The sequence below is a fragment of the Zootermopsis nevadensis genome, unplaced genomic scaffold (assembly GCF_977971745.1).
Source record: "Zootermopsis nevadensis isolate Lab colony 2312 unplaced genomic scaffold, Znev_1.0 Znev_ptg000024l, whole genome shotgun sequence".
Classification (NCBI taxonomy): Eukaryota; Metazoa; Arthropoda; class Insecta; order Blattodea; family Termopsidae; genus Zootermopsis; species Zootermopsis nevadensis.
In genome coordinates, this window is record NW_028259156.1 from 17,862,692 (window position 1) to 17,890,688 (window position 27,997).

At 39.3% G+C, this 27,997-nt stretch overlaps 4 protein-coding genes across 5 annotated transcripts in view; 3 read left to right on the forward strand and 1 right to left on the reverse strand.

The window, feature by feature from the left end:
* Positions 1-27,997, reverse strand: part of LOC110829565 (uncharacterized) — a 173,054-nt gene that overhangs the window by 134,309 nt on the left and 10,748 nt on the right. Inside the window, exon 2 of the mRNA XM_022063404.2 lies at positions 13,890-13,961. The gene's annotated coding sequence lies outside the window, so the exon portion shown is untranslated. The remainder of the gene's footprint in view (positions 1-13,889; positions 13,962-27,997) is intronic.
* On the forward strand, positions 53-11,295 carry LOC110829570 (uncharacterized). Of its 2 annotated transcripts, XM_022063417.2 has the most exons (7): positions 54-215; positions 7,984-8,114; positions 9,311-9,441; positions 9,520-9,621; positions 9,925-9,999; positions 10,304-10,474; positions 10,752-11,295. In XM_022063417.2, the coding sequence occupies exons 2-7, from the start codon at positions 8,060-8,062 to the stop codon at positions 10,833-10,835; spliced, it is 618 nt and encodes a 205-aa protein (XP_021919109.1). In that variant the 5' UTR covers positions 54-215; positions 7,984-8,059; the 3' UTR covers positions 10,836-11,295. The 2 variants fall into 2 exon arrangements, with proteins under 2 accessions (XP_087211356.1, XP_021919109.1); XM_087355230.1 differs by lacking the exon at positions 7,984-8,114 and having other exon boundaries at positions 53-215.
* LOC147872827 (uncharacterized) lies at positions 11,433-20,257 on the forward strand. Its single transcript, XM_087355231.1, has 4 exons — positions 11,433-13,235; positions 15,553-15,653; positions 16,776-16,871; positions 19,449-20,257. Exons 1-4 carry the CDS (start codon positions 13,061-13,063, stop codon positions 19,662-19,664), a joined length of 588 nt encoding a protein of 195 aa, XP_087211357.1. The 5' UTR covers positions 11,433-13,060; the 3' UTR covers positions 19,665-20,257.
* On the forward strand, positions 22,302-27,993 carry LOC110829569 (uncharacterized). The gene is made up of 5 exons (XM_087355234.1): positions 22,302-22,484; positions 22,621-22,938; positions 25,306-25,345; positions 26,226-26,371; positions 27,654-27,993. Exons 1-5 carry the CDS (start codon positions 22,401-22,403, stop codon positions 27,762-27,764), a joined length of 699 nt encoding a protein of 232 aa, XP_087211360.1. The 5' UTR covers positions 22,302-22,400; the 3' UTR covers positions 27,765-27,993.

Consider the following 27,997-nt stretch of genomic DNA (forward strand, 5'->3'; position numbering starts at 1 on the left):
AGCGTGATTACAGCGGCCTGACGTCACGGCGCTGAGTCTCAGTCAAGTGTATCACCAAGGCGATCACCAGAAGTGATGTTAGTTTCGCTAAAGTCGCACATATGACAGAAGAGAGATACATTCTGCATGGGTAACTTTTTATGTATTCTTGTCGTGTGGTTATTTTGAGTCACCGGGTGCAGGGGTGTTATTCAGTCATGACTGGAAATGTCAAGGTAAGTTTTGATTCTGAAATACATTATTTCAGTTGAATTTCAGAAACCAAAAGTTTTAAGGTATGAAACTTTTATCTTGCAGATCCACGCCAAACACATTTTAAAAAATAAAATATAAAACACTATATGATAATAATGATCATTTTGACCTGGGTCTGACGCCATGTGGACTCGTAGGCAGGTCCCAACGATTTAGACAAGCACTGGTATTTAAAAAAGAGCCCACACGACGTTACAACTCAGAATAAGAAATTCATCAAATTATATGAATTTTGGAGGCAGCATGGAGACAGATTACAAGATGGCAGAACCCCTAAAATTAAACGTACAAACGCTCTCAGAAAAAAATAAAACAAGAAACGGAGAGTCAAACTTTACAAATCTAGCTTGAAAGAATCCGGTATTTATGAAGAAATACGAAGAAATAGTTTTTGACTACAATAATTATTTTCGTAAAATATCCTTGTATTTGTGGGGTTGGGCCCATCTGAACTTTTTATTCCTTCTAACATTTTACCAATTTTCTGTACGACGTAATACGTCAGGAACAAACATTTATTCAATCTGCAATACAAATACACGCGCGCTGTTTGACTTTCAGTCGTGCAAAGCGAGCTGGGATATTATTTGGATTTTATATACTGAAGAATCTTGAGAGCAAACAAACATTAAGTGAAAGGCAAACGTTAAAAACAAAAATCCATGTCAGGGTGGTCAAACCTTCCAGTGGGCTGTTCGAACCGGAGAACGTATCCTTCCCAACCCCTCCACTTGCAATTATAATAATAAAACATTAAACATCATTTAAAATTAAGTAAGAATTAATTATCCAATGACAGTCTACAGCCATCTTGCGGCAGGAGAATTAATTTTTCATGATCAATATCGATACGGCAATATATTAAATAAAAAAAGAGTTGGGACATGTAGCACGCACACAGACTTCACAGAGATCACCCCGAAGACCTAGGAAATCAGCTTCTATGTCCGATAAAACACATGGAACTCATTGACCCCAAAGACCTTGCAGCATTCAGACGCAGAAGGACGCGCTGTCTGCTAGAAGCGTCCACGGACATCTCTAGCAAAATAACTCGCCATGAAGAGGGAACAAGTGTTATGTGTCTCTATAAGCTGTGTTGAGCCTCGGATTAGCCTGATGACAGGTTAAATTATAGTGTTTGGAGTTAATCGCATATTCCGCTAACATGTTGTCTTCCTGAGTCACTCAATGTGATTGACGGTCAAATTCAGAATATATGAAGGCAAGAGTGGCACTTCGAACGACTTTCAAAGTTGGAGGATTCGGCTGTACTAATTCGAGACCTCACTATTGGTTAACACGCGGTAACACGACGTACACCAGATTCAAAGGTGATTTGCACACCAATCTATTATTAATATCGGCAATAGAAGAATGTTTAAAGTGTCTTGTGCTCCCATTATTAAAGAAAGCGAAAAACCAATGTTTTTATTCTTCAGAAGGCCCCTCCCCCCCCCACACACACACACACACTCGATGTTTCAGGTAAGGCAACTGTAAGAAAATTGGTCCAAATATAACTGAGAGCAAAACCGAACTTGACAAAGCTCCCTGCGTTATCAAACCTGAGCGGCCTCTGAAAGATCTGTACTTTGGGTGCGTCAACTCTCCCGAGTCCGCGCACTGTAGTTCAGGAAGGAGTCGGAAGGAAGCAAAGTGAAAGTGATCAGCAAGAGGGAGAGTAATTGCGCGTACCTGGGGGTTCCCAACTTGCCGGCGCTTACGTCATCCAAGTATCCCAACGTCTCAAGAATGTCCGATTTACATTTGTCATCAGCATCCGGTTCAGAAATAAGCAGGGTCACCGGCTTTAATCTCTGATTGGTTTCGATATTTTCCTAAAACTTGGTCTTTCGCGTTAAAGATAAGACAGACTGAGGGTGCACGCGCAGAGGATGCTGGGGAGAGTATTTGGACCAAAGACAGATGACGCGACAGGAACTTGGATTGCCATATTCCCCACCAAATATAAGGGGGTCTAATCATGTAGCAACCTTGGGGGGAGACGAAAAATACTTACAGAATTTTGAATGGAAAACCTTACAACAGGAAGAACTACGCGTAGAATAGAAGGCAGTATTACAACGAACTGGATTCATGCGGCTAAGGATAGGGTCAATTGGCGGGATTTTGTGAACAGGGTAATGAACCTTTTAGTTCTACAAGAAGAACGGAGTTTATTGACTAGGTGAGAGGCTGTTACAAGCTTCTGAGAAAGGATTATACTCCATGGAGTTAGACAATCGTGTTTGGTTTACGAAACCATCAGTTAACACTTAGTTTCGTCCTCCTTCTTACTAGGATCAGAAGGATTTATGATGGTATTTCGATTGAGCAGCTGCTGGCAGCTTCAGTAGAAACTGGGCTGAGAAATTTGGTTCACAGTTTTCTCTCCGTGCGGTATCGATCACGAACTCCGACATTAAAATTCAGGAAGCAGATCACAGCGAAAATACAATCCTGAATACAAATCGGACGCATAACTTTGAGTAAAGAGAAAGAGCTACAGACTACGTGGATTTGATTTCGTGTCCAATTTTCGTAAAAGAACAGAGGCACAATATTGCCGGGGCCTGTCTCTTCAAGCGGGCAATACTTTTTTTTGTAGTTTTTAGAACATATGTTTTGGATACCCCTGTTTTCGTTTTTATTTTCTCATGGAGGAAAACTCAATTTTCCGAATGTATCCTCTCCGGGGGAAATACCTTTTTGTGTTTCCCCTGTCACTACGCTGCGACGTTGTCCAAAATTTTTGGTGCATTGTAACAGGCATTCCCCTTATTTATGAATATGCATTACGTCGCTTATAAACTTAATATTAAGGCAGGAGGAGAGCAACTGATCGCGATGAAGAAATACACTGCAATTTTTCCTTTAATTTTGTGGCACTCGTTGCCATTTGTAATTCAGGAGTGCACCGCGTATAAGCGGGGAAACTACGCGTACGTACGATCATTCCTAATAAAGGGCGCGTAAGAACGACGCACGTCACGTGGTGAAATTCTTGGATTGGACGTGTTAGACGGTAGAGGAAAGCTGCTTTAGAACTGGCTTTGTCGGTCGCAAGCCTCACACGAATGAATGGGTCAAGAACCCGGATTCTCTTATATTGTGCGTGTATGATCACTTAGGTCTCAGAAAACACCCCAGGCAGAGCAAAGAACAGGTTCATTACACGTTAAGAGTAATTTTAAATCAGTAAACTTATCAGCCCCATTTCTTTATTGGCTGAAATTCCTACAACCTTGTAACCTCTACGAACTCCACTTTCTCAGTTTGTCAAGAATTTTTTTAAATTAAAATTAATTTTAATTTAATAAGTCACAATATGACGCAACTACACTATCTTAAGAATTTTTTTATTAAACATGAATTTTTATGGCCATGCGAGGTTTCAAGTTCCTACGACGGCGAATATGAATATGGCTGTCTTGTGGGAAGTTGCGCGGTACAGTCTAGTAGTAATTTTCTATGGCGCAACATCCCAAGTCAGTATTTTATACCAGTAAAATTCTATCCACGCCTTAACATCCTATATTTCCTAGGTCAATTTTAATATTATCAGCCCATCTATATCCACGACCCCAGATGATCTGTTTCCTTAATCTTTTAGTACAAAAATTCGGCATTCGTCTCCTATTTGCCTTATGTCCCGATCTGTTACCCTTCTTTATTTAAACACATCCCTCCACATCTTAGATTTCTAATCACTGTAATGTAACAGTGGAAACATTTAATGTTAGTTCAAGGATTGGGCGTGAAAGTTTACGGTGGTTTCCTCGAGGTGTCTCTACAGTCGACAGTTGTATAACAATCTTGCTGTCCAATCGGAAGCTTTTTACATCCGAGTTCATAGCAGACGACATATCGTTAATGAAACAAATCAAAGCGGAAGGAAACTTGTCTTCAGAAGTGCTCAATATACAAGGATTAACTAGTTCGTTATCGGTTTGCGTGAACTGAGCGTAAAATTAATGGGATTTTTGGACATGTTTGTTAGGTAAATGGTCTGTTAGTGATTCTGACAAAGTGTGACGTGTTAAAAGTAAAACTGAGGAAGACGGAAAACCAAGTTATATTAGATAAATGAAGTGAAGCTTGTAGCAGGAAGAATCTGCAGCAAAATGAACTGAACATCAGTGGAGTGATAATGAAGCGAGATGCGTGGCGCAGTGACTCACGACAAGCGTGACAAGCAGTTCGCGAGGGGCGAAACATTGACCTAGCCGGCAGATGAATGTGAGTAGGAACAATACGAAGTATTTTATCGCAACAACGGCATCTTAAGCGGTACGCAGTGTTACGTCATAATGGATCCCTTATTTCATAGAGCAAATGCATGTAGGGATAAATGTGGTCCAAAAATAGGGACTGGATTTAAATGGATCTCCATAGGGTGCAAAGACAAGAAATTCTGATTGTTTGGGTCTCAGTCTCTCCATAGCGCACGCATCTTCGACCCTCAATCGGAGATCAGCTCTGCGGTTCTGAGCCACATTGCCTTTTATGACTTTCGCTCTGAAATTCTACTTTCATAAAAGCTTAAACCGCATGTCAACCTACTTTGAGTCCAAGCTTGGCGGTAAACATTCCTGTTTTCGTATTCGGCAGAACGTGTGTTTGATTCTCGATCAATACCCCGGTTATCCTGACGTTTTCCCTTGAAGCAAATTACGCAATGGAGCATGAAAATAGGCCACGGTCGATTTCTCCCACATCCTTCCCACTTCACTATTTGTAACTAGGCGAAATTTCATGCCCTCAAGGCGGCGAGTTTCAAGATTACTTTTCTGGGATGAGGCGCCACGCAGTCTCATAAAAATTTACCGACGTTTCAGAAGTGCATACTACGTCCAACATCAGAGTTCTGACGTTATGATTAGTCGCTATAAGATGAGCAGCTACGAAAAAGTCATCAAATAAACCAATAAACAAAATAAAGCCCCCCCCCCCCCCCCGTTTTGAGTCAGAGGACCTAGATTCTTTGAACGAGAGTTTTCTGTCTAAGGCGTGACGCTTATGTAACCGACCAGTGAAAGTGTTTCCAGTTACCAGGAATTTGTAACTCCAACAAGAAGAAGCAAACAGTTCGGCCGGACATTCTTTGGCTCCAAACAAGTGAACCTAAAGACCCATTACGGTTACCCCTGACCCACTTTTACCCAATCACGTCACTTCATTAGAAAGGCCTCTCGTACCACCACTGTTTTTGTCGATATCATGTGATAGTAAAGTTAATTGGTACTTTGCTTGCATTAACTTAGTTTCAAATTCCTCCGCTGAGGTGTGTTCATGCGCTAATAGTCATCGACACTTAGAAAGGGTAGAATTGCATTTCCAAAAACATTAAAAACGCTTTTTGAGTAATTCATTGCGCCAAATGACCTTGCCATTCTGGACCGAGTGGCATTGTGGCAGACGACAATAGGAAGTACCAACCGTAGTGCAATTAGAAGAGGATTGGGTGTGGAGGAAACTGCATAATGATGAGCTTAAAAATCTGTACTCCTCGCCCAGTATTGTCAGGTCGAGAAGAATGAGATGGGCGGGACATGTGGCACGCATGGATAGGACAAGAGTTGTGCACCGGTGATTGGTCGGGAAACCTGAAGGGAAGAGACTGCTGGGGAGACCTAGACGTAGATGGGAGGATAATATCAGGCAAGATCTGTACGAGATAGGAGTTGAAGACGATTTGATATTGCTGGCCCAGGACAGGGGCCGGTGGAGGGCTTTGGTTAGTTCGGTGATGAACCTTCGGGTTCCCCAAGCCATCAAGTTAGTTAGTCAGTTCAGTTTGTACGTGGTTATGCAATATTTTCGTTGCCTTTAGAGTTAGAAATCCTCAGTCACTAGATAGAACGCCTGATTCTGCATGATAATGTAAGTGGAGTTTCAATACCCGATATTTGCTATGCTTTAATGACATCTTTTGTCCTCAACGATGCAGGGAAATGTCAACATTCACTAACATAAAGACGACACTAAACATAAAACTGCGGTTCTAAACCAATGGTGCGCAAACTGCACGACCTTGTGAAAGGAACCACATTTGTAAGCCTTTATCACGAAAAGAAAAAAATGATACGAGGTTTCTCCAATAGCCTGACGCTTTACCATTTAGTAGACTTATTGAAACGCAACCAACTTAACACCCAGAGAGTGTTTTCTGTGTCTGAGTAAAAATCATTGTTTTCAAATTGAAAACATATGAAGCCTCTGTTGAAGTGACGGCTGATAAGAAACATTCGTTTATCCCTTTAAGACTCATCTAATCAGAGACAAGAATATTTTATTCAGACATGGCTTTGAGAACAATAGATTTTACAACGATATTATTAAAAAACTTCTCCTGTTCTCCGTAACACATCGTAACATTCTTTTTTCTTGTTCCTCTCATTATCTTCTTCTTATACTGTTTCGTCTGCTCCTTTCTCTCATTCTCAATTTCTGTTTCCCCTTATTTCTCCTTTTCTCTTCTTCCTATAAATTCTAAATTTTTTCTTATTCTTCCTTCTCTGTCTCTTTCCTCTTTCCTCTCGCTCGCTGTTTTCTTCCCATATCTGCGGTAAACCCAACACTAACACTTACCACGTGACTAGACGTTAAGACACGCATACAGGCTGCAGTGTCAAGACGAACGCAGCACGTATCTGCTTGCATTTTATCCCCACTTTCTAGAAATTACCCCAGACTGTGAGTATATGCGCTTTGTTCCTTCCTTGTTCAAACACTTAGTAACAAAACGCCTCTGCCACCATATTTCTTCATTGCGAGTGTCAACAGTCGCCTATTAGAGATAGTGGCAGATTGTTTGCTTGGCCTGGTTGCGTGTAATACCACTTGGGATGTTGACGCAAGTCGCTTGAAGATGGCACCAATGAAAGCTGCAAGGAACTGACACCTCCTTCAGTTTCTCCGGCTCACATCACATTCTCACGTACAGACTGTTTATTACCTGGTAATTGATGACGTATTTTTTATATCATCTAAAGGTTGAACGCATGTGACATTTTGCAAAATGACAGCTTTCATAAGACGCATGTTCCTACCTTTTCTTGTCTACGTCCATGAGATGGAAATTAATCTGGGCGGTGCCCAGATAAGTTACCTTTTACCCGGACCTGTGACAACCATAGTGCAAGTATTACCTCTGTTACGTGCTTTTAAATGTCTCTGTACAACATAATGCATTCGGGCAATTCTTTCAAGTAAGAGTTCTTACACTTTCATTGGATCCCAGTTTCCTTAACTTCCTTCAAATCCCTTCATTCTATAATTTACTACTTTCAAATCATCGCTATCCAGTAAATTGGTGGTTTAGCTGTTCATATTCCCCAATCCCGTTTATACACCAAACTAGTAGGAAAATATGGCACGACCGTTTCCTTCCACACCACTTCCAGTCATTCGCAAATTGCCCAAACATTCGACGTAATATATTTCTAGCTCTTGCCAAAATAGTTACGAGTATTTAAACCATACTGAAACGAAGTTTATGATGATGAATATTTATCCAATAACAGCGTATTCACTGTCTACTCGGCAACCTTATAATTCGAGTAGATTTCCGTCTGATGGTGATTCCTAAGTTCTAAGCCGGATGACCTGTTTAAACAACTTAAATTTATGAACGACAGTCGATAATCTGTCACACTTAGAGTCTTAAGTAACTCACTGTCCTTAAGACGAAAGATGAAAACCTTCAGTTTTTTACGTACTCAGCGTTGCGGCACAGTGCAACTAACATCCAGCAGAGGCCGAGGTTCACTGCAATAGATACACGGACCAGTGAAGGTACATGTGCGTGCGTGCGGTGTCAAAGGAGTGGAAGATATCACCATTCAGACTGAGAGGCAAGTAACTTCCATTTTAGATAATCGAATCTGAACCGAGCAGAGAGAAGAGTTTTGGTGTACCTACGACACGTGGAAATAATATTTTATTTACACTTTACGTTACATATTGCATCGATTACAAAGGTTATTTAGCCTTTAATAAGAATAGCGAAGGTTGCTGAAGCGAAAAGAGAGACCACAGTCAAATTATTATTCCGGCATTCCACTGCACAGACTGCGGAAAACCACGGTCAGTAATACCAGTAAAATTGGTGGCATATATTAAATAAAGCGTTACCTTTGTAAGAACCGGCTTAATAATTTCGGTGTATCCGGCAAGTCAGGAGAATGGGAGTGAAGAAACATTCGTTAATTAGCGAGCATTACGTTCACATCTCTTGGGCCTACTTGTTTTGCATTGACAAACAACACAAGGCTTCATAAACTACAGTCAGACTTCTGCAGTGCCTCCGAATATTTAAACCTCACAAGAACAAGGAAGCCTCAGCTGGGAAGGGTAATTGCTTGGCAGTGGTCTGCATTTAGTTCTGTCCTGCACTAACATTAGTGTTGTGATCGGTCACAGTGAGGGACGTTGATACACGAATTGAGGGTGAAAGCAAGAAGTAAAAGTGAAGTTTTTTCCTTTGTAATTAACTAAGCACTGGGCCTAGCAGACGTAGGGCGAAATGGAGGTATAGATGCACACACTCTTAGTCACGTCTGAGAAAAAGTGATGAGGATAACGAAATTCGGGACTAAAGAAGAAAAGTAGGAGGACAAGGAACTTTAAAAAGTGCACTCTTCAATATAATAAGATTAGGCTCACAAAATAAAGTATGACTAAATTCGTAGGACACAAAACACGCATGAGGAGTTAATAAATGCATACAAAATTCTATTCGGAAAACAGGAAGTAGAAACAGAACTTGGTAGACATAGGTGTTGATGGGAAGATAATATTACAACGTATCTTAAAGAATTATGGTATAAGGTTGTGGACTGAATTTATGTGGTTCATGGCAGGGTGCGGTAACAGGCTGTCGTGAACGCGGTCATAAAACTTCGCGTCTCATAAAGGCGCGTAATTTCTAGGCCAGCAGAGCTACTATCATTTTCTCAAGCATTGCGAAGCTGCTGATTAATCTTTTTAGCCATAAACAAAGCGAGGTACATTTGCAACACATCAGCTGTAGCTCCAGAACATTTTTTAGGTGGACCTGAGGATCAGATGAAGCCAGATCGGAACTTTACTCTCAACTCAGTTGCTGCCGTGGCGACGCTATTCTGTTTAATGACGTCTCCAGTAGAAGTCACTGCTATCTCATCAGACAACTCACAGACGGTTTGTATATGAAGCCACTGTGTTTATTCCTCTGCTACCCCAATTCAGGGTTTCATTACTGTTTTTATTGTATTTCAGACACTGAAAATGCATGACCAGAAGCCGACGTTCAGATTTCGACGGCAGACAAGTCACAAAAATCGCGGATTTGTTTCGCTACTTTCAGATTATATCTCGGAGGTAAATATTGACACCCCTGTCCAAAAAAGACACTTATACACAATAATATTCATTACTTTGAAGTAATTTAATTACTTTATATACATATTTTGCTACCTTTTTCCTTATTTTATATGAGCCTCATTGACGCTGTAAATATTTCGTATATTTAATGTTACAAAACTCTCTTTAAACTGAGGATAATTGCACACATGCTGTTTCTTTCGTAAGTACTAAACCTCCTTCCATATACACAGCGATACTAATTTCTTAAGAAAACGTTTTAATTTCAAGCCCATGATTATGAATTTGTTTGTGTTTCAGACACGGAACGAAACGACGAGAGCTTTCAACGAAATCTCAGACCTCGTCTCAAAACAGATATTACCAGTGCAGCAGGTATAGTAAAACGAGAGGCACAAGGTCCAGGTACCTGTCCTAAAATTTGTCCTGTGCCTATTTTCAAATGATATTTCTAGTAATCCCGATATTTTAAATTATTGTATAGTGAGGAATTTTAAAATTTCGAACAGGATCTTAAAATGAGAACCAGCAGATCCAAAGCCGATCGACTAATGTAACAATTTTTTCATAAAGTGTGCCTCAAAATATATCATTTTTAATAAACTTTTGGTTTCAGATGCATGCCAAAAAATTACTTCTGTACTCAAATATCCCCAGACTAAACCTGTGTGTTTCACAGGGCATTCAACTGAACTACACCGTACCGGAATCCAGCAGAGAGCTTCTTGAAAATGCCACGACCACGAAAGTGCCGTTCGTCCTGACACAGCAAGAGTTCCTACGAATCTTGAGACGCAACCTGCGAGGGTTGGCGCGGCTCTTCAACATGGAGTCGCGCAGGGCCATAGAGGTGAGGCTGATTCTTATGTAAATTCGAATTTGCTTCGTTTGCAAGTCTTACAACGTCGATACAGACAGGAAGGTGATATTTTAAGTTTCTCGGAGCGATGATAATAAAGATTACTGTTTTCTGTGATGCTGTGCCGTGTACTCTGATATAATTTTACCGACAATTCAAAGGTGCTTAGTGCCTCCATCATCAGGAAGGATCATCTGCCAATAATACGGTTGAAAGTGTACCGCAGACACGTATATGCATTTCTTACTGTACCTCAATATGATTCCAGGACTCCAACAACAACGTCCGTGTTCTACGGAAAGAGATAGTGGATGCGGTAAGGCCGTACGTGGTAACCAACTCTACAACATAAACAGCCTGGGACATGAGCTTCTCTGCACGACTGCACCGTTGAAGCAGTTGCCTACGTCGCAGGGAACGCGTAAACGATAAATAAAAATGGTGAACCTAAGAGGAACACATGTTACGTTTAACACAACTGTATTTAGGGTAGTTCTTAACTCTAGTAATCTAGTGAAGTGTTGGTACATGAAGTACGAACTTGTCTTTGACTCGCAATGACGGAAGTTCAACCGGCATTACAGAGAAGAACTACGATACCACTCTAGGAGATCATATTTGAAACTACAAAGCAGAGGCTGACATAAAACTACGACGGATATGTTACTATACCTGTTCATTATATCACGATTACAACAAAGTTCTGACTATTCTAAAAAGCTCAAGTTATTACACGTCAAATTGTCAGTCAACACTAATGTATTAATTATAATATTAACGGAACATCCATTAAATTCACAAATTTGAATTAATTTATTGTCCACTGCATATAATATTTTATCTATCCTGAAAAAAAACAAATGATTGTGTGATATTCATAATAATAGTGCCACCCAGCAGATGTAATAACAGGAATAATTACAGATTAGACCATTCTTACACGCACAATACGCTTGGGCTGTACCACCGAGGTTCGCTTTCTGGCATGGTCAATTTTATCTTCGACTACCATGCCCAGACCGGTTCTCTGACTCATACGCCTATCTAACGAGTAAGAAAGCAATTTTTCTAGTGAAATAGTGACCCAAGTTTTGGGAAATCTGTCCTGAGATTCCGATGTAAGTGTTTTTAACTTGTGTCAAATATGAGGTTCGCCCGGTGGTAGAGTTTTCTATTTTAACCTTATGGGTTGCGACGTGGTCTTGCAGCATTTCGGAGGAACACATCGCCTTCATCTTTAAGGTTTAAGTAACTTCTACCCTGAAGTTCCAGTAGTCACGACCCTTAATACTATGTGAGAAAGTTTTTAGTCAGGATTACCCCAAAATCAGGCGTATAACCAGGAATTAACATCTGGATTCAGTGCTGTGAAGGCTTGTAATGGAACTAATTTGGTCTCACAAAGTTACTATCTGTTTCAGGTATAGAGCAGGAAAATAACACGCGACTCCAGACATTATGCGACCCACACAGCATTCAGCTTAAAGAACGCAATAAGGCGTAAGAAGGTTCGAGCTTGGCTAAAGTGAAAGTGTACGCAAGCGAGCAGAGTTTGTGTATACAGAAGTGAAATTTAAATTGTAACTTATTCCCGTTCTGGGTAAACGCACTGAGCTAGGTGGGAGAACCTGAAATTAGTTTTCTATCTTCACAACAAAACAAAAGCTAAATCAATATTCTAGTTGAAAAAGTAGTAATATTTCTTATATATTAGGTAAGTACTAAGTTCAAGTCTCGGACAAGAAACCAGCTAATCTTAGATTTATCACGGTTTTACACAGTCATTCCAGCGAATTTCGGGAGGATATTCTAAAATAGGCGACGACAACTTCCCACTAAAATTTTTCCAGTTCACCATTCATAATATTAAAATTCATTATATGCTGCATGAATTTGAAAATTATGTAGCGTCGTTAAATAACCTATTCATAGATAATGAAAGACACCATAAATAATGATAATAACTTGTAGATATCTTTATTTTTCTTCTGTATATCTTAAAGATATTCAAAATGATTCTTTCTTATGACGAGTTTTAAATTTCGTCTAAATCTATTGCACGAAAACCTTTCTACACTCCATTTCCCTTTCTTCCTGACTAACTGTTGCTAGGAGACCACAAATGATTCAGGGATAAAGCGACCTATATCCACTTCTGTTCTGTTGCTAAGGCAACCATAGATGTTTCATACAGAAAATGGCCTATCTGGTACCAACGAGGTGTTGCGCGGTAAATAAAAAACATATGCGCTTCTATATCCTTTGGCTTATAGAACCTGAATTTGATGACAAAATCAGTTCAATATTGTTTTGAAATCTCACTGGCTTTTTTTTTCTTCAAAAATACACATAGAAACTTAATTTAACACACACAAATAGAGCAGAAATTAATTTTCTTTCTCGCAGGCGATGTGCACATGATTTACTGTCACAAATACATTATTACAGCAACAAAACAGTTTAATATTCAGTTTAACCAGAGATTAAAATCGAAAATCATATTGCGTTCATTTTATCAAATATCATATAAAGTGACTGTACTTTGATGGAGAAAGGAGTTGCTGATTGGTGGGCGTCATGACTACGTCACGCGTGTCAAACAATACAGTGGGAGGTTCAAATGATACTTCCTCGAAGGAATCGGGCGATATATTCAACTCAAGTGGGTTCAGTTTAAATACGATCGAAGAGAAGAAAAGAGCTTTCTTCTTGTTGGAGATATATCCGAGATACATCTTCATTGCAACAACAGGTAGGCCTCGCATGGGGAGACTTTAGATCCAAGTGTGACAACGTCTCAAATCTTAATAAGTAATTATTATAAATTACGCAATTTACAGCATATTACAATCTAACTATAACAGAAAAATTTCGAACTTATGCAAAATATATTTATATCGATTCCATGACTGTAATAATAAAAGATCAATCTAATTAATTTAACACAATTTATTTTAAATACAACTCGGGTGACACAACCTTTCGCTAGATGTCTTTAAAATCACTTAATAAAGCTTCACTGTAATACATTGTTTACATTTAGCCCGATTTATGAATTTACGCAAAGGAGCAATCAATTGTATACGTCATTGCATTTGCGCATACGTAATTATTACTATCCAACTCGTGTTCAAAAAACGTAGATATTGACTAAATTACCTTTTAACGTTTTATACTCTGAAAATGATTAATAAAAACAATTATATCCTACGATGCAAAACCGGACCTGTGCATTTTAGGTTAAGTTTGATTCCACTAATAACATGAAATTCCCAATAAACATTATATACAGTTGCGATATTTGACGTTATGTTACGTATAAGAACGCCAGCAATAATTGTCCTTAACTACACATTTATCTTAGCATCTCCTGCAAGAGGTCTACAGAGATTAATTCTGTACTTACATTAAAGATGTTAGGTGACAAACTGTCATTGAAATCATCTGCCTTTGAAGACGTCCTGTCGAAGTAGACATCCTGCAAAGAAGGAAAATATTTTCAACAAACAGTGGATTTGACACTTACTACTAGTTTCATAATTTAGCTCTTAGGCGTTCTTGGATTCTTGTCTTGTGAATAACGAATTGGAAAGCATGTGAAAGGAAACTGTCGTGGCCTAATTTAAGTTTCTGTCCTTGCATTTACCTAAAGTAACTGAGAAAAATCCCAGAACATCTTAGTCAGGATAACTGAAATCCATAACCTAGCAGAGATTTGAATCTGAGACCACCAGAATACTAGTCAGGAGTGCTAACAACTCGATAGCCACATCTAGGCCCATATATGTAGGTTAAAAATATAAGTCTCTCACAATGCGTGGTCTTAAGTACAAAAACTATTACTGTGTCAGAATTGGCAGTCGCAGGCTTTCTGAGCGTCAAGCAACTGAAAAGTCGGGCACTAATTTCGTTTCTGTTACTGGTAAAATATTACATATAAGTAATAAGTTCTTGTTAGACGTGATAAATGCACTTACTGTATAAAATATTTTTGCCATCGCTTGTTATTCTGATACGTTGAATGACACGTACTTTTCACTAAAATACGCCATGACATTCCTATTCAAAATCCTTCATAATTGTTAATGGTCGTATTAGTACATGTCGACCTCCTCAGTTAAATCGCAGTCGAAATCTCATATTCAATTCAAGGGCTTAACGTCTTTGCCTCACGTCTCCTGTATTTTAATGCGGTTCTACTAGAAACGTTGACAGTAAGTCACGAGATGAAATGGCAAGAACCGCGTCTTGAGATTGACTCAGCAAAGTAATTTAAGATCACATAAAACAAAGCGAACACAAGTTTCGCCATAATTAATTACTTTTAAGGATTATGCAATCCACAAAATGTTTGTAACTGTCCGTGTTTCAAAATGTCGTTTCTGTCTCTTACGTAACAACTTTCTTACTTGATATGGTCGCGAAAAACAAGTTACCCGTACCAGCCCTAAGAACCGGTCCTCCAGAAAACAGGTATAATCCATAGGCCTAAGAGAACGTCTGCTTTGTTGGTCCTGTAACTTCTAGTTTTAACCTTTCTTCAAGTTTCACTCGTACGTTGAACAGATTATAGCTAAAATCCCTCACGCACCTTCACATGCCTTAACTACCTTTCGAAGTCGGCTCTTCGAAAAGTCATTCACCTCGTTTGAACCCCCGTCTAAAACACTTGAAATTTGTAACATCCGAATATTCCTTGTCTGGGGGATCTTCCAAGGAGAGCTAATAAAAACGGGCGAACCCCCATCGGAATCAAATTCAGATTCATTCCAAATTCGAGTTAAGACGCCGGATGACAGAGCCGACAACATGACGCCTGATTGCGGCTGTGAGACAAACCCGCCAAGCCAGCGTGTCGAAAAAGTTGCCTGAAGCACAAGGCTGAGTGTAATACACCTAGTACCTTGTTTTAATTCGCGCCCTCACCCACGGCACTATTTTTTTTTTTTGAACTCCAACTAACGTTGGAGAGAAAAGGGCAGTTGTTAAATGACCTACAGCTGAACTATCAACAAATTTCATAAAATTATATCGAATAGGCAAAGCAGTTTTTATGATCGTGGTTACAGATATGGAGAAACTTTTTGCGGTGCTGTCCATGTACACGGTACTTGGAGCCGTGATGTGTGCTCCGCTACCTGGGATCGAACCAAGTCCGTCAGTGGGAGAGGTGAGTGAACGGATATTTGTACATTTTATGCTGCTGTACAGTTACATAACGCGTTCAAGAATATCAAGGAAACGGTAATATAGCTCCGCCTAATCACCGAGACACGACGCACTTACACGAAGCATCGAGATACGGCGCATTAACTCAAAAATTGGTATTGAAGTTCAACGTTCCTATACATAACATTAATTAGAAATGTCGACTGGCAAAGTCTTTTAAAAAATCGCTGTTTATTTCGATAATCATAAGAAATACATAATATACATTCTATGAGGCAAATACAGAAGAAGGTTGTAAGTAAAGTTACTATTGGGCCTTAAATGCTTAACCGCTGGCATCATATTTCTCGAAAAATCCCACGAAACCCACTGGATAAGAGGTAGAGTGGACCCTAAAACCGTTCTTAATAATTTTAGCATTTGTTACTGTTACTACAATAAATCAATTTACGAGCGCTAAGATCAACTTAACTTAATTCAATAGCAGCACAAAAAAGACTACAGTGAGTCAGATGGCAAACGTTTAGAAGAAAACGTGGAAGTGTTATATTAGAAGTAAATGGAGATTCCTAGCTTATTCGTGGATGTTATCGATATATATTATCAGCGGCGTATAGCAGGACCACGCGGAAATGATTCTAAAAGATGAGTAGCTCAGGATTTGGAAGGAAACAATCATGAACTGTTTACAACAAATAACCCGACATTCGTCAAGACAGACTCGGAAAAACTACGAAAGGTTTTAATGAAAGATGATAACCTGTTGGAAACCTAGCCTGGCACTTTCATTTTAGTGATACCTATATCCAAACTTGCCCTCGCTTAAATGACGATTTCTCAACTTCATGGGTTTCAGAATCAAGATTGTGTAATAAATGTAAGTAATGACTCGAAAAAACATATTCTAGCATTTGCCTGGAGTGGCTAAGGAAACTAACAAACGTCTCAATCTATGTAGCCCTTTGCTGGACTGTGATTCTACCCTGGGATCTCCCAAATGCTGAAGAGATAATTAGTCGTTTCTCCAAAAGATGTCCGGAGAAATCACTGTACTTATTTAAAATTATAAAAAAAAATTCCATTTACGGCCATCTCTGTATAACCATCATCCTGTGATCTCTAGTTACAGTCGATTTTGCCTGTTCTTGACCGTATTTTGCATCGGTCAGCTCGGCAACTCAACCCTAACAGACAGCAAGTGATCGACAACGTCTTCCAGGTAAGTTTCTGGTCTTTTAGACATGATGTAAAACCCTGCATTTTAGTGTTATAAATTCTCAGCTAAAGACATTCAAGGAAATGCACGGGTTTTTTTAAAATAGAAATTCGAGCGAAAGGATCAGTGCTCAGTATTAGCAACAGGTAAGATAATAATTTTAAATTTAATTTTGAGAAGCAGTATGTGAATGTATTAAACTTGCTCACGACAGTGTTCTGTGGATAAATTATTTCGTGAATATATAGTGATGTACATTCGAGTTTATAAAGGAACTGAATTTCTTGAAGGACTCTGCTCCATAGATCTGTCAGTAGGGAAGACTTGAGACGGAGCCATTTTAATTTATTTCAAATGACGCCTCTGGGTTAATGTAACTACGCACAGTGTCACCTCTCTAGCCTGATTGGTATCAAACATCTCCTCAGTTTGCCACTTCACTCCACATATAAATAATAAAGTAATCTGGAACTGTAAACATGGCCGAACCGGGTCAATAACCTCGGACAAGATCCCAAGCTCTTCAGGAAGTGCCCACCAGACCAAGAGACAAAAATACACACGAGTGACTCTCGTTCGATGTGTGTCAAGGTGAGAGGCGTGTTTATAAATAGGCCTATGTTTTGTTGACCTAGATTTTAAAAGTACAGATAAAGAGTTGTTAAACTTTTAGGACCTGATACCGAGTTTAATATTCCTTGTCGACTCACGGACCACCGGTTTATAAATTAGATACATTAAAACTTAGCGGAAATACATTAAATATTATTATTAATTCAGACGGATTATTATATTACTCAACGATATTTAAAAAAATTGTGGTTTGTTATTCTCATTTTTGACTTTAGTACGGGTAATTATATTTAAGCGAAAAATATTTTCTTTATGGAGAATGATACAATCGTGTGGGTAGATCGTGGGTTTACTCAGGCTATCCCAACCAACTGCTGAACTAAGTCGTACAGATCTGTGAACCTTAACAATATTTTCTCTCGCTTATGTTTAAGTTTTACTGTGTTATAATTACATAAGGTCTGTTGACAGTTAATTATGGACCCGAGCAGAACCTCAAGAGAAAAGAGATCACCGGGACCTGCAATATGGAAACTGCTTGGCCTCAGACGTCCTCGGCCTGTCGACAGAACCGTGGAAGCTTTGATTTTGAGTGTCCTAAAATTTATTATATCGCCATACGCCTCAATATGGCAGACACTCTTCCAAATCGCCAACGAAGTGCTGAATTCCGTAGGAGGTTATCCAAACACTTATCGCCCAATTACAAATCCATTCATACTCAACCAACAACCAACTGCAAGTTTCCTCGGTAGCTACCAGACTTACCCCGCGAATAACTACCTCGATGCAATAAGTTTTGGACTGAAATTGCATCAGAACGTATTGTAATTGTAGTCGCAGCGTGTTTTAAGTTTGCGAAGCTAACACTTTAGGGCGATATTCAGTTCAGCGGATATTTAATCAGTGGACAACAAAGGAAATGCATATACTCGTAGGTATGACTGGACGCAGATACTGTATGAGAAAAAGTGACGTATCAAAGAATGGATTATTCTCAGTGGTGCAATGAAACGGGTATAATTAGTTCGAACGATATTAAATTTGACACATATAAATTCAGACGTTTCACCAATGGATACTACTAAGAAAGTTACAATTTTTGGACTATTTTGTTCATGAGCTCAGCGATGGAGGATATTTTGTCTCTGGCATTCAATAACTTGAGGATCTCAGAGTTCACACTGAGGTACGTTAACATTAACATGATACAAGATACAATACCTCAAAGATTAAGGTTTATGAAGTCTACCTTCATGGAGTGGTGAACTTTCTAAGTCCTAAGCATGCTTTTAGTACTACTTCTTTTGTTTCATATGTACCACTTCTTCGGCTGTGCGGGAAGGTTATGCACACACGCCAGTCCTCCTCTGTCTTTCAGCACAAACAGCACCTCTTCCTATTTCTGTCATGTAAATATTATCCGTCAAACAACTGCCACGTCTCTGTCACGAACAATTTGCTCGGTCCAGTAAAGTTTCATGCACGATTCCAAAAAAAGATTAATGTGCTCACATCGACAACAGGAACTGAAATTGTTGCGCTTACATTATCGTGTATTGTGTACAAAATACGCATGCATTCATCGACTTAATTTTTATTACGACTTGATACAGCCTCATTTCGCAAAACATTGATCAGGAAATGGAAATTCCGTTGTTGTCGTTTCAGAGTTCCACGCACTTTATTCTTATTCTATCCTTACCGGAAGGACGAGCCGGCAAACTCCGGGAACCTAACCTAACAAAATGATACCTATTCTCCCCCCAAATTCCTCTTAATTCTCCCCAAGTATTCTCTTTGTTCTGTTGCCCTTCCTTACTCGCTCACTCACAGGCAGACAACAACCCAGATCATCGTCACCTTCTCAACCTTGAGAACCTCAGATAGAATAAAAACAGGAAATGTCTACGCAATTAACGCCTATACGGAACCTTCAGATCACATACCAGATACGCACAATGCCAATTTTGTACTGCCACCTGTTCGCTTGGTCTTTTGTTACAGATTCCAATTGCAACACTCACGGCAGTCAGTAGCCTGTTGCAGAGCACAAGGCCAATCTTCCCGAGTGCCACAAACAACCAAGGGCAGACGGCTGCCCCTGCCACTGCCCCTGCCTCAGTGTTTGCCGGACACGGGGCATTTCACAGACGACAAACCCTTGCCGCAAGAGTGGCACAAGTTAATCCAGCAGCCGACGGATCAAGTTTCAAGATCTGAAACCTTGTAGATGTTTCAAAATGTAAATGACGTTCGAGTCTGTGAAATGTTTGTTCTGGTATTTAGCTAATTAGCAAATCCCTGCGAACACAGAAAGAGTTTTATATTCTACTTCAATTGCCAATTATGGTAACGTGTTACAAGTTTTAGCCTTAGGACTGTCAAATATTGCAATGAATCATTTTATTCGCTGTTCGTGCTAATTTTCTCGACCTTCGGAACAACCAATAATTCTAGTTCTGTACTGAATTTCCATACTGATACCAAAAAATTCGGAATTGTGCGTCAACTTTAGCTTCTAATGTGGATTTAAAATTAAAACCTGATATAACTGACAGAATTCTCGTAAAGTGTTGAGAGGAAGGGAGTCGAATTGTTAAAAAAAAAATGTAGTGATATGAAAAACTGACAGCAAGGAAATTGTGGAACAGTCCAAGTGTACTTAAGACCTCTTTTATTACAACTTCAATTGTAAAGGAAAGCAATTGCTCGTGATGCGACGCAGTGTGACTAAACACAACGTCAGATTCAGATACGGGTTTTGGTGATAAAGTCTGTTAAACCCTGGGGAATAATAATAAACTTTTATTAACTGAATTTGTTTGCGATTTATTACATAAACCTTTCGGTTTCTTTGCACGGCAGCATATATTCGTGAAACATAAGAAAAGATACATTCTCCAAAAAAAATTATAAAACATATGTAGGGGTTGGCGCATATGTCCAATGTAATTTAATGTCCAAAGTCCAGCAAACTAAAACACCAAAAGAATGAAAAATTATAAAAACTGGAAAAAAAAACAGGAGTTAACAGGAATCCAAATACGAGATATATCAAGACTAGACTGGCTGATGGGATTGGCTAGTAAAGCCATATATGCAGAAACCTTGTATTTTGTGTAGATGATATTGGGTTCAGTTAGTATGACCCTGGCTCCACTCCAACAGACATGATGATTTTCCTCGTGCGCATGTTGGGCCAATCTGGATTTTTCCAGCAGGCCCTGTCTAAGGTTATACTTAAGTTCCTTGATGCGCGCCTCCAGATGTCTGCTTGTTTCGCCAATGTACCATTTACCACATTCACAAGGGATCCCGTACACACACTGCCTTATCTGTTTCTCGTCTCTGCCAGGTCTCGTTGACATCAACATACCACGAAGTGTGCGAGGAGTTTTGAAACTGGTACTGATATTGCAGTGGTTCACAATTCTCCGAAATCTTTCAGATATTCCTCTGCCGTAGGGCATAACCACTGTACCTTGAGATGTTCTGTCAGAAGATGGCCGGATGTTTCTCTCGGGCTTGATAATAGACTCGGTGAAATGTTGCGGTTATCCATTGCTCGCCAGATCCTGTTTTATATTCTTGATTTCTCTATCGAAGTTGTTTGTTCTTGACACATAACTTTATTTAGTATTTTACGGTGGATAATATCCAAAAAAACAGTTTACTTCAACAGAGCACGACCGTCACAAACTTCTAGAATTGACCTATCGTCTAAACTGATAAAAGCCACCAAAAGTCTAAAATCAGACCAGGTGCTTTCTCATGCACTCAGATAAATGGAACACAGCAGATCCACTTTTGTGACAAGTCTGACATTCGACAAACCGCGCTTCCGTTATATTCTGGACTGTATCTTTCTGTTTCAAAAATTTAAACAAAATAAACACGGTCATGTGTGGTGCAACGTGCCAATGCTATGATTTAAAAGACTTCCATAATATAAAACTGCGTTGGACAGGTTTAAACTTTTCAGAAGATTTCAAACACGTTCATCTGTATGAGATGCAAATAAGAAAAATAAATCAAACAAACCTTCGGCTATATTGCATATGTTGACCTTCAATCCACAGGAAACTCCCAGTCATTAGCTGATTACTGTCACTAACCAATACGCCAAGCCACTGAATTACTGACAATATAATACAAGAAATTTCAAAATCGCAACTAGAGGCACTAATATGCACTTCCTTAAGAACTGTGTTCATCTGCCTTATTTCCCCAAATACAATGTACATATTTGCTCCTATCAAAAGGAACGAAGAATATAAATAGTTCTCCAAACAAACTTTTTCTGGTTTCCCACAATCTCCTTCAAATCGGTATGATACTTTCAATCTACCCATGATCGTCTCCTTCCACATCCTGATCATACACTATCACTTTATGAAATCCTCAGTCGTTTAAAAGCTTATAATTACCTAGCATGTCATACTCTAATTAAGAAAGCCGAATATTCAATGCCTTACACAAAACGCCTATCACTGTACGCTATTCCGCACCATTTTAATATAATATAGACTTTTACAGCAAATGCCTAAAAAATTCGCTTTAATATTACAATCCAATTTGCATCCAGTTTTGCCAGTTCTCATTTCCTCCTTCTATGCTACTGACATGTTCGCATTAAAGAACAAAAATCAAACAACACCTTATGCAATTTTCTCCATCATGCTGTTACTTCCGGTCTATCAGTCGATTAATCGATACAAGAAAGTGAAATCTGTGATCCGACTTCATTGACAACTTTTATGTGATATCGACATTTCAAGTAGATTTTTTCCCTCGTTAAGCATTACGTCAAAACTAGAGAGAGAGAAACGTGGAAGTTAGTAAGCGAAGACTTGGCCTTGGAACAGGCCGCAGTTGCACCTCGAGGTAGCGGCTTCTGTTGGCGACCGTTCCGCCATCAGTCCAACTGTGAATCTCCTACAGTTTACATCACAAGACATGGCGCGGTCCATTCTGATTGCTCTTCTGTACGGGTTCACTGTCTGCAGTGCTGCTCCACGGAAAGTAGTGGAGTTAAACGATGTGAGTATTAAACCCTTCTTTGGTCCTGGATGAATATCTCAAATTTTACATTGTACGTACTTCCTTAAAAAAATTCAATACCCAGATGAAACTTAAGTGCATCGAGCAAAAATAGTTCCCAACTCTCATCTTTCAGATTCCCAAAGTGCAACTGTCAGGCGATGGGGTATCCACATCTTTCGGTGGTTACCACGCCAGTGCGGGGTTAGGAGGAAGTCTGGACGGAGGCCCTGCTGGGGGGCTGTTTGCCGAGGCAGGTACCCCAGACGGTACTGGTGCTTCTGCCGGTCTGGGAGGTTCAGTGGGCTCTAGAGGCGTTCACTTTAGCCAGGCTGGCTTCGGGGACGGAACCGCATCGGAAAGCGATTCCTTTTCGTCGTCTTCAGCTGGGGCCGGCAATCACGTGTCCCGTCCAAACAAAAGACCGGCCGAATTCTACGACAATATATTCAACGTAAGTACTCCAGGATTAGGGCAGGCTACGCGTGTTATTACCGCTGAATCGAAATTAAATTTCCTTTCACTCTCATGTATTAATTGTACTGTATTTAGTTTAATGAACGGCTGGTGGCCCGAGAAGATTCCAGTTTATAAAACGCCATTTAATGAAGAGAAAATTAATCGAACTATCATTCACATAGCTGTGAATAACTCTTAAATTATCATATTCCTATATTCGACACACATGACTAATTCTAGACGTGTCTACATGTTTAAATGTGCTATAAAAATTAGATTATTATACTATTAATTCTGTGCAAAATTTGAGATAAAGATATGGTTAACGGTACTCAGAAATCCCGCTGCTTTCTCACGCGTTCGACAATCGGACAAATTTTAAAAACATTTTTACACAGCAAACTTACGGCTTCAGTAGTCTGCTCCAACGTACTTAATAATCTGTTCGTATTCGCACGTCAGACCGTATCTCAGCCAATTATTATTCAGATCACATCAACGCAGACAAAAAAAAATATATACTGCGCAGTTCGAGAAGGCATCTTACTACATTTCACTATGAAGGACGCTCACGAGAATTTAAATTTACATTTTCTGTTCAGGTGCAATGCGTAACGATAGAAGATGACAACGCAATTATGAGTTCACTCGTTCCAATAACAATTTACAGTGTAAACTTTCTCAGCTTTACCCAGCACACCTTGGATATTCGCACTGAGCTAATTCTATAAAATATGGAGAATGTCAACCAGATTGGCGACTATCAGCCTCCGTGGAGCTGTTTGTCAGTATCGAGGTGAAGCGAAATGTGTGATGACAGAAAATGATTAATGCTCCGTTTGTAAGCACAGAAGCGACCAAGCAAGTACTTAGAGCCGTATTTCTCAGACAGTCCAATGCTTTGCATCCGGGTATTTGTGGGTCGGTCCCCTGGATTAAATGTCGGCGCATTTGCTCGCAGCTGGTTATTCACATGTTTTTCTTCATTCATTGCCATAATTCGAGTTAGAAAGTTATAATGACAAAGCAGATATTCGTAATGGATGAAGCCTGTATTTATGGTTATGTCAAGGATGTGTTTTCTATTTCATTTCGAAACGTCTTTGTATCAGAACACCGAACTACGTACCATACCAAAGCGCGCTTTATAGAATACGAACCAAGCTGCCTACTTCCTAATCAATCCTGAAACACAAGAAATCTGACATAAAATAAACAAGTCTATCAGCTAAGCCAATAGAAATAGTTAACAACTTTGGTAATTTGTAATTGGTAAACTTAACCTCACATTTTAACAGTCGCCTTTCCGTACTTAATTATCGGGTTCGATTCCCGGCGGTGCCCGAATTTATAACTTGTGTTGGGCAAGGTCGAGATCTAAGCAACACGGAGTTTTCCTCCGTGGCATCCCAACAATTACTCTATTCACACACAGAAGAAGGCAATGGCAAACCACTTCTGGATCATCTGCCAAGAACGTATATGAACAGGTCCCAGTCCGAGAAGAGAAAAGGATGGAAGGATCCTGTTCCTATGGACCTGTCGTCAGACAGAACACTAAATAAAAAATATAACGGTGCATAAGCGGTTTTGAGTTCATTCACCAGATCGTTAAGTCCTACAGAGAAGTGGTAAACATCAAAATGTCAGTGAGAGAAGAGCGAAGGTATAAAATTGCGAAATATGTTGGAAGTGTTGTAGATAAATTCAGTGGTCTATTTGTACTGATGAAACCGGACAGGAAAGCTGTCAGGAGCAAGAGAGGGTAAAGGTTCAAAAGTTCACTCGGTATCGGCAACTCAGGAGATCAAATCATCTTCACCGCTGTGATAACCTCAGACCTCAAAAATTATTTTTAAAAGCTGTCATTACATAATTTTCCTCATTCTCCCCTCCTTATCACTTTGTTCTGAAACACTTTCACTTTGCGTTCCTCTTTAAAACTCAGAGATTAAATTTCACGTCGTTATAAAGCAGAAAGAATTATGTAGTTTTAAAATAAATTTAATCTGTATTTCTTTCACGCATGAGCAAAAGTGAACGCTGGTCGCATTTGGTGTGACTTCAAAAAACACGTGCCACTCTTGATCGATCGGAACGGACATTGGGATCGTTGGTTCGAATTTCTCTCAGGAAATGTCTGTGTCTGCGTTATTTTGCGATTTTCTTCTACGGTATAAGATATAAGCTTTCCGATTTCCCGATCCCAGCCAGAGGGGCCCTATCAAATGTCTACAAGCATTCGTGCTTTCAGGGACGGATGCAGTGTCGCTGTACTCGTATAACCAGAAATAACTTCCGTTACTTAAGAGTCACCACATTATTTAACGTTTCTATAGCAACGCCACTTTGCGTGTTTCAGATTCCCATCTCAGTGCTGCAGGCGGTCAATCAGCTGTTAGGTAAGTCATGAAACAGTCGACGCCATAATTTAAAGTCTTGTAAAATTTATAACGAATTATGAGGGACCTGTTAATAAATTTTGATTCATCATATTATTGTGGATTATCGGCATATAAGCAAAAAATAACACTGGAAAAACATAATCCTCAAGGGAGAACGGGCACAGATTTTACCATAATTATTCTTAACAATTTTGCAATTAAATTTTAAATTTGGATTTAAATATACCACACCATAATTGTGCTTGTTCCATCTGTGATTAATTTTTAAGAAGATTTTTTAAATTTTCTTTATACAACAACCAACAGAGGTACGGAGGAAGTTACACAAGAAACACAATTTTTTCTATTTACTTAAAGCTGTTATCGTGATTAAATCAAGGACGATTAGATGGTGATGTATGGAAACAAGAAATACAGACGAATTTTTGAAAGCAAAAATTATAATAAAAGATATAATCTGGAGACGTCAGCTTCAATGTGAGGGAAATATTAACATTTATTCAGAGAAAAATTGTCTGTTGTAGATTGGAGTAAATTGGGTCAGGGCAGGACACAATAAGGAAGACTATGAAACAGCCAACTGAGGTCTCTTACCCTGGAAAATAATTTTAAATTCGATATCACGTAAGGCCTGGGGCTGTAGTTTCTTCACCCCTCTAATACGTACGTTTCTGAGAAGGACGACGCAATAAAATTACAGTCAGCCTCCAATCCAGTGGGTACTGGGTTCTGTTTCCAGAGAGTAAACTGACTACAATGCCAACCGCTCAAAGGGTCCAGAATAAACGAAGTTTTGCGCTTAGGCACGGATATAAATTTCCTTGAAGTCTCCAGAGTCATCATTTCAGAAACTGACTCAATTCTTGGCTAACTGCAGGTGGTGCACCAGCGAATGGCGGCTCCAAGGCGGTACACACTCGTGCCAGCGCCATATCAAGCTCGGCGTCCAGTGCTCATACAGCGGGAGAAGGAAATGGCTCGGCGGATTCACCACGGAGGACATTTTTCGATGACGTATTCAATGTAATTTCCTCCATCTTTCTCCTTTTCTCCTTTGGCAGTAATTCTTTCTTAAATTCAACATTTATTTTCCTCCTGTTTTCATTATTTTTCTTCTATCGTTCTGAACTTCTTTCCTTATTTACTCACCCCCTTCATCGCTTCATTTTGTCCTTCCAGCTTTAAATGGATTCTCCTTCTCTCAGTTTTTCCTTTTTCTTTTGTTTCTTTTCTTATCTCTTCCTTGTCCCTCGTTCTCTGTTTCCTTATTTCGTCTCCCTCTTACCTTCCTATATTCTCTACACAGTTAGTGTTCCATGAATTTCATTAACAAGTCTGTACTTTAGCATACTTACCAGGTTATGCATACAGAAACAGCACTGATAGTCAGTTAACACTTGCAGTTACAGAGATAAAACACTTTACGTAAAGTGACAGAGGACTTGTGTTGTGACGTCATCAGCATCTGATCCTGAAGAGAGCTTTGTTTAGTTTAATGGAATCTGAATCTGAAGAGCTAGTCAATACAGCAAAATCACTGTTTAACTACCTGAACAGGAAACATGGCAAATTTCTAAACGTCATAAATATTAATTATTTCGAGTATTTTACATACAAACAACCAAAGTCAATAACAAAAGTTATTTTGAAGGTCATGTTTATATATATATATATATATATATATATATATATATACCGCGAAATTTTCAAACTTCATAATGATCAAAAGCAATCTCATGAGAAAAAAGTTTCCTTCCTTCAAACATTATTTCTACCATCAACAGTTATGTAACTACACATCAGCTTCTAACAAACTGAACTCTGATTCACGTCTTTCGTCGCTGTGCATATGAGTTTTGTGATGCCGCCTGTGTATTATTATAGCGATTAGTAACGTGGCAAGATTTTTAAAAATGCCTTACGTCCGACGAGGTTTGGGATTTCCACCGTGATGAGTAAACAGATGACTCTTTTCTGAGATCTACCACTGTTTAGTCTGGTAAATATTGACTAACGTGTCGCCGAAATGTACTGCCTCCATCATCAGGGTGATATTTATCAACTACCTTGATAATGGAGGCAGTGACATCAGTCTGAAGGAGACAGTGTGCTACTCTGAAACGTCCTTCAGTATCTACCGGACAACCCAGAACAAATCCCAGAAGACAGCCATTTTCACATCATCTCCGAATTTTATGTTGTAATTCTTTGCCAAATGTTGATAACTACTTTAGCCGGTAAAGAAATAATTATAATAGTTATTTACCTACAGTACGAAAATTTACCTTCGTTTGTTTTGTTCCAGATTCCGATTTCGGCACTGAAATCGGTGAATGAACTTCTGAACAGCAAGAACCATGGCGGAACGGAAACCCGCAAGACTCTAAAGCGTAGAAGGGCGTCTTCGCTAAATTAATTATTCCAAGGCGAACTTCAGTTGTGAAGCGAGGAAGGCGGGATTATTAAGTGAATCCGTGAATTACACTTTGAAAATCAAGGGGGCCGATAGTTTTAGCAAATTACGGGTAAATGTATTTTGGTATATAACAGTGTTTCCTTTCGAAATTTTACTATAAGAACTGTTATAACCAAAAATTTGTATAAATGGTATAACAACATTATCAATAAACTTACATGGAAATTCTCGTC